The 7705-nt window shown below is 42.1% G+C and overlaps 1 protein-coding gene across 1 annotated transcript; it reads left to right on the top strand.

Annotated features, from left to right (window-relative positions):
- The first annotated feature begins 208 nt into the window (after nucleotides 1-208).
- Nucleotides 209-1759, top strand: nr0b1 (nuclear receptor subfamily 0, group B, member 1). The gene is made up of 2 exons (XM_026295525.1): nucleotides 209-1024; nucleotides 1272-1759. Exons 1-2 carry the CDS (start codon nucleotides 361-363, stop codon nucleotides 1511-1513), a joined length of 906 nt encoding a protein of 301 aa, XP_026151310.1. The 5' UTR covers nucleotides 209-360; the 3' UTR covers nucleotides 1514-1759.
- The last annotated feature ends 5946 nt before the right edge of the window (nucleotides 1760-7705 follow it).

Raw genomic sequence — 7705 nt, forward strand, 5'->3', positions numbered from 1 at the left:
ATATATATATTTTTTTTTCAAAAATGACACTTTAAAAGGATGTGTGAGGGGCTCTGAGGTGTGCGTGTGCATGTGTATGTGTGTGTGTGTGTGCGCGCGCGCGTGTGAGAGAGAGAGAGAGAGACAGTGAGGAAAAACAGGAGGTGGAGAAAGAGGAGGTGCCAGAGCCAGGGGAGGCGGGATATGTAGTCAGTCTGAACAAGCTCTCCAAGCTCGGGGACAGACAGGAGCTAATATAAACGTGCTGCCCTTCACTCGGGGCTATCTGAGGCTAAAAAAACACAGCTACCTCTGGCACTGACCCCCGGCGCTTCAAACAGAGAGAGGGAGTCGCTGAGCTCCGGCCCATGTAGAGCGGCCATGGCCACGCTGGAGGGCTGCCGCTGTCGGGGTGCGAGCGGCCGAAGCAACAACAGCATCCTCTACAGCATCCTGAAGAGCAACAGCCTTGGCACCGCCGAGGACCAACACCACCACCCCCAACAACAACAACAACAGCAGCAGCAGCAGCAACAACAAACACTGCAACAATTGCTCCAAAAAAACTCCACCTCCTCCTCCGCCCCAGCCTCGCTGCAGGAGCTCCGGCAGCAGGCTTGTTCCTGCGGCTCCACACGGCGCCGCGGTATCCTGCGCTCCCCGCAGGTGACCTGCAAAGCCGCGTCGGCGGTTCTGGTGAAGACGCTGCGGTTCGTGAAAAACGTCCCCTGTTTTCGAGAGTTGCCGGAGGACGACCAGCTGATGCTGATCCGGAGCGGCTGGGCGCCTCTGCTCGTGCTGGGGCTCGCACAAGACCGGGTGGACTTTGAGACCACGGAGACCGTGGAGCCCAGCATGCTGCAGCGCATCCTCACGGGTTTACCGGACAGGCAGAGTGACGGTCTGGACGGCCAGGGCAGGGGGGCAGCCGGGGTCTCTGTGGTGGACATCGAAGCTATCAAAGCTTTCCTGAAGAAGTGCTGGAGTGTAGACATCAGTACTAAGGAATACGCGTATTTGAAAGGAGCTGTGCTGTTCAACCCAGGTAGGTCAGGGTGCACAGGTCACCGTGCAGGATGTTATTATGGGTCAGAACCTCTGGGTTATCTGGAAATGATCAGCCTAATATTTATAGCCTAAAGAGTAAGCTTATTTCTTTAAAGACTGGCGTGTTTTAAGAGTAAAACTGTGAATCACTGAAATTAATCTACCGAAATCTAAACTTTCAGAAGTAGGAACCGGTTCACAGACTAGTATTCACATTATGCTTTGCCTGTCTTTGTCGATGCCAGATCTGGAGGGTTTGCGCTGTCTCCACTACATCCAGTCGCTGCGCCGTGAAGCGCACCAGGCTCTGAACGAGCACGTCAGACTGATCCACCGTGAGGACACGACGCGGTTCGCCAAGCTGCTCATTGCTCTGTCCATGCTGAGAGCCATCAGCCCGCTGGTGGTCGCTCAGCTCTTCTTCAGACCAGTCATTGGCACCGTCAACATCGAGGAGGTGCTTATGGAGATGTTCTACGGGAAGTAGGTCACAGTCCAAAGAGGACCGAGGTGAATTCAGCAGATTCAGCTGCTCCAAGCTCTTACGGCGAAGTGAAAGCAGATGGGGAGGATATTAGGGACTGAATTTACACCTGTTGTATATGGGAGATCTTCAAGGACTGTAAAATGCCCAACACAGGCAATAGTGAGTGTGTGCATGAGAAAATGAAAGCTGGAAATGTGTTGAGGGCGAGAGATGTCATAATAATAGAGGAAAAATACAAAGCAGCTGCTGGAATTCATAACTTATTTGTTTTTATATAAACTATTTTTCTATAATAAAAATATGTTGTGATCTGTTTTTTGTTGCAGTGCCAGCTGTCATTACTGACACACTTTCTAGTGGGCCAAGTGTGGAATCAGTTTTAGACAGCATTATGTAGGCCAAGGAGAAATGTCTCCGTACATCAGCTGTGATAACTTCAGTGCACTTACAAGTCTGACGTATATTACCTTGAAAAATCAGTCACACTGATTCATGTCAACTACTGTTTACAGAAGTTGCTGATAAATGTTTATTGCATAATTAGATTGAAATGAGGCCCAGAAAGCGAAGTCTGGTTGTTCACACCAGCTTTTTATGGTCCAGCACAGCAGGTAAGTTGCAGTATTTAACTGTAGACCTGTGACTGGTTCTTCTAAATATTAAATAACCTGGTGATATGCCAGGTTAGACCACCAGAGTGCAACAGTCTACTATATACAGCAACTGTGCATCCATACACACACTCAGACAGAGAGAGGTGCAGAGATGGTGTAGTAAATGCACCAGTAAACACACCTCAGGTTATGTTCTACCTGTTTCTCCAGCTCTGGGCATTAGAGTGCGGGTTTCTGTAGATGCAGACTAAACTATCCCTGGCAGGACAGATGGAGGACTTACTGGGAAAAAAAAAAAAAAATAAAAATCTACCTATAACCTGCAGAGGAAAAGACTGCACATAAATACTGTAGTACTGTAGTATTATGGCCTCACCGCGCAGCATTAGGTTCCATTAATTCTCTAGACACAAAGGTGATGAAATACTGTACAACATGAATGTTCAACTTGGACCATGCACCACAACCTTCCTGCTGTTACATTATATATAGTCTAACCAAATGATTTTATACAGCCGACTCCCTGGACACCCAATTCTTGCTTTCAGCAGCTATAATACTTAGTCACTGTTCAAAGGCCAGATGGCCTGTTCCTGTGCCCAGTTCCTCAGGCTTTGCTTTGGTCCACTTTGATAAAGTAACCTGGCTTACCACTTTACATTTAGCTATGTCCTGCTCTGATCACAGATTATTCCCAAGCAGTGGCAACAGAAATACTCCGATTTCCTATTTAAGTAAAAGCAATACCGAAATGTAGAGACACTCTTACATAAGAAATTAATGCATTCAAACGTTTACTTAAGGTACATTTAAAATATAAAGAGCACTAAAAATTAAAGTACTATGCAGAAGGTGGAGGTACAGGTCATCCATATATTACTAGGTAGCATGTGTTCTTCTGTGGCACCCAAATAAAAGAGGAAGTGAGAATGAGTTAGAAAGCGACAGAGACAGATATACAGCTCATCTGCCGGGAAGAAAATGTGAGAAAAATTTCTCTCTGCCACGGAACCATCGGACCATGAAATGACCTCTTGTTCTTGGCTAGACATTAAACCTGGGAGCTTCAATGACCATATAACAGCATATGGACATTGACTGGCTGTGTGTCTGTGGGTTTAGAGTAGAGGAGACTGCACTGAGGAAAAAGTCAAATAAGAGTAGGGTGTTGGTAAGCAACAGTCTCATTAGACTGCTCGGTAAAATGAAAAAGACTGATGGTAAAAAAAAAAGTATCTGCCACATTTCTGCACCTGATGGAGGTGTTTGACAGGGATCTCTCCATTCACCCATCAAACTGTATTTGTATGGCAGGCAGCTTTCACAGTGTTATTTAAGGTGCGCTACACATGACAAGCTGATAATAAGAGAGAAGTAAAAAAATAAAAATAAAAAAAAACAGACTAATGCACATGGCACATTTTTACACAGATGAAATAAAATGAACATAAAATAATTACAGCAAAACAGCCAAATAGATTCAAATAAACTTGTTTGGTTTCTCAAACAAATTCATGTAAAGACATTTACAAGAGCAGTGAGGTTTTTAAGTGTGCCTCAAAGTAGACTATTTTTATGTCTGCTATTTTGGACCTATTGAGGACAATAGCCGCCTCATTTCAAATCAATGAGGCCATGTTCAGTTGAAATTCCACTGTAAGGAGGAAAACATACACTAAAAAAAAACAAACTAAAAACTAAAAACATACACTAATATGATGGTCATATGAGGCCATCACTGACTCTCACACACCTCCTGGTGGTTTGATAAGACACTGCAGGTAAAGACTGAAATAAACAAACCACCACACAAACAGACAGACAACGTTGCACATCTGCCACTACGGACTGTGAAGATATTCTTATTTGTGTCTGTCTCCTCTACATGTTCCCTCTCAATGGGGCCTATTTTCTCTCCAATTACATTCTTAATTGCACTGGGTAATAAAGAGTCTATTAATCCTGTGTCTGCTAATAAAACTCCAGCTGTCTGGCAGGAGGCCTGCCAACATGGAACAGTCACCAGCTCGACTTTGTGCTTGACAACATGTTTTGTGTGCATGCTATACCCACATCCTCCCTTTCTCTGCCTTTAACTCTGCCAGCGTGTCCCTGTCTTCCTCTGCCCCAGTTCTGCTTTTTCTCTGTTCTCTCCTGGGATTGACAGGGAATCAGTAAATCTGCTTTCTGTTTGTGTGTTTACCAGCATTCAGTCACAAACAGCCCTTGCAGATAGAGTTTATCCCCAGGAGATGGCACTGTTTGGCAGCACTCAAACACCACTGTGGCGCTTTTAAACCGAAATGTTTCTTGTAGCACATTAAAAAATATGCTGTTTTTGTGTTGTTGTCTGCTCCTATCTGACAGGACAGGTAAGAATGAGGGAGCTGCCATGCAATAAATGTTCCCTAGTACTGAACCAGGGAAATGGCGAAGACTAGGCTTCAGAGATATGAAAGCTTTTTGATGTCAGATTACAGCAACAAATCATCACACCTAAAGATTAAAACTTTTCAAATAACACATTTTCACAACAAACAATATATACCCCATGAAGTAATGAGTATTCACAGCAAATAAGTGCAAAATCCATCCATCAAATAAATACCCACACTAATAATGAAAAGCCAAGCATCAAATAATTAACAGAGTAAGGCAAAACAATGTCCACATAAATTAAACTCAGTTCTATCCTTTTTAAAGGTCTATATCTAGTTTTCACCACTTAGTATGACAGAATATGAAAATGCTCCAAAGTATTAACCTTCAGGCTAAAAGACCAGAGGCAGTACTTCCCACAGCAAATCCTTCACTGTTTATACTGCAAGTTGCTGACTACACCGACTACAAAGATCTATATCTGGTAGACTAGCAATCATAAAACAATAGACTTAATAGACTTTCCACAAAGAGCTAAAGTATCAGTTTCACAGGTCCAGGCTGAAAGGATGGTTTAGTACATTTATTGCTCATGACCTTTTCCTAGGGCACACATATAAGACCAAGTGACAACCTGCAAAACTAAGATTCACTTTTTCAAGGATGTGCTATTTATTTTGGGATTTAAGTAAAGAACTAATAATTTCTTGTGCCTTGCTTTCTGGTGGATTTTAACTGTAAGGTGTTCTAATTGAACCATGAATTTGAAAGAACAAATTGACAAAGGTAAGTATTCCCCTACCACCAGTGGAGAACCATAGCACACCTTGAGCTGCATCAGCAACCATAAGGAAGAATACATCTTCTTTACCCTGGTGTTCAAACAAACCTCCATATTCTTATGAATTTGCTTATCTATTAAACTCCCTATTGGAGAAACTGCATCTACACAAAGTCTATTATTTCAAGAGGCAGCGGATGTAATGGAATTGACACAGACAAACTGGTAACATAGGTTGTTATTTACCACAGAGTGCAGTGTTGGAAGTATCTCACATGTGAGGAGTAGAAGATGAAGTATGTATTTACAGGAAAGAGATGACTTATGACATTTGTTGTTTTCAAGTATGAAGCACAACATGAATTTTCTTTCCTGAAGCATTGCTGCACTCTCATTTATTACAAGTACAAAAGCAGCAAGGTGTATGAAAAAATAAAATAAATTGTCTGAATCACATCAGCCAATTAATGATTCACGATATATTGAGCATGAAAAACAAACACTATAACAATAGATCTCCTCGGGCTGCTGTCACCTCTGAATCTCATAGGTGTTACAATCCCCAAAAGTTAACTTCAGATGTTTTTTCATTTGTTACGTTTGCCAGTTTATTCCGGTGTGAGAGGAGTGCAATGAAGACCTTTTTCCATTCAAAAATGGTAGAAAAAAATAATTTCTCCCCTTTAAAGCCAAAATATTATTGTAGCTTTAGCTGAGAAACAGATCTGATATGCTTTTACAAAAAAAACAAAAAAAAAAAACAAGTGTGGGCAGGACCACTCTTTCTCTATGGTAGGAATAATAGTTTTTGTTGTGTTATTTTGACCATGCTTTTTAAAATGCAAATATACAGTAAGCAGAATATATTTTTGTTTCCTAATCAGAATATAATTGTAACATTCTCAACATGTGTGTCTAAATGCTCGCATTTAACAGAAGTCTGCTCTTCCCATAAAGCAACTGGTTCAGCAATATCTGAATTGCCTTGCGTGGTCACCATGCAGATTGAGATAAATTATTATTTTTTATGACGGTTACTCCACTGTAATTCAAATTTAACTTGCGCTCAGCAGTGATAAATGACGTTTGGGTTCATTACCTTTCATTATAGACACTTCTGCCCTTTTACTGTACGTATGAGTTGCAGCACACCATCCATCCCTCTGTTGGCCACCATAAGGTCTGCCACATTCTGGTTTACACATATTTCATGATTCTCATATGAGGCTGTAGCTGTCCTTTTCCAACAAGGAGGGAAAAAAATAAAATTTAGTGAAAGGTACAGAATAACCATAGTGGGGTTACTTTCTGTTAGGTTTTTTTTCCATCCACAAACCAGATAATCTTAGACTGTTACCAATTTCTGCTCAGTTTTATTAACGGATTTAATGACAGACAGGTGAATATCATCACAAAAGCTCCTGCAGACTCCAGATGTCCTGACATCACCAGAAGGAGATGAGTCCTGAGATGATGGATTGGAGGAAACTACATCTCATGTCTCTTAAAACATGTTTCCCAGACTCCTCTGCTCTTGCATCTTTCATGGCTGGGATTAAGATGCAAAGAAAAGATGCAAGTGAGAGAAACGTGGCTGCAATTAGTGGATCTGTGATTCACCCACTGCCTGTCCAGCATGGCAGCTGCAGTCACATGTCACTGTAATGGACAACAGAGCCTATATAGTTATATACAGCTATACAAACTGTGGATTATGACATATTTTGCCATGGTATGGCTATGGCTTAGGCTGTTATGATGACAGCGTTGCCATGTTAGTTTATAATGAGTGGAACTAGACACATGGAAAGGTTGTGACTGGGCATCGAAGTGACATGGTTTTGTAGAAGTTACTAGATTCCCTAACTCATGGGGTGTGTATTGGTAACACAGTGACTTTCTGGCTTAACAATTCTGGGCTACTGCTAATAGGAGTAGTAAAGACTAGCCACAGCCACAGTAACAACACAGCAACACTCATCTTCAACCAGCACAGCCAGGATGAGCAGCTGTGCTCACAGCTGGTGGTTGTAAACTGTTGGAGCTCTGTGTTTTCAAAGGAAGGATGAGCAATAAATGCATAATGTAAAGTGTCACATGGCCTCTCCTGTCTGTAGAGCATCTCCCTAAACCTAAACTGCCAGTGTATTATAAGAAGATAAATATTAGATACCAAAGCTTGGGAGTAGACAGACAGACAGTACAGGATTAATATCTACATCTGTCCGTACATGTTGAAAGTGAATAACATCTAAAATAAAACTGTTTTCACAGAGTTCAACATGTCAGCTGCCCCAGCTCACCTCATGATGAGAGCACCTCTCCTTTCCATCAACAAAACAACAAACCAACAAAACAATGTATCAGGCAGAATGTACTGAGAAGTACAGTTACACAAGGTAAAGTCAGTACAATCTG

Source organism: Mastacembelus armatus, chromosome 21 (assembly GCF_900324485.2).
Source record: "Mastacembelus armatus chromosome 21, fMasArm1.2, whole genome shotgun sequence".
In the NCBI taxonomy this organism is placed as follows: Eukaryota; Metazoa; Chordata; class Actinopteri; order Synbranchiformes; family Mastacembelidae; genus Mastacembelus; species Mastacembelus armatus.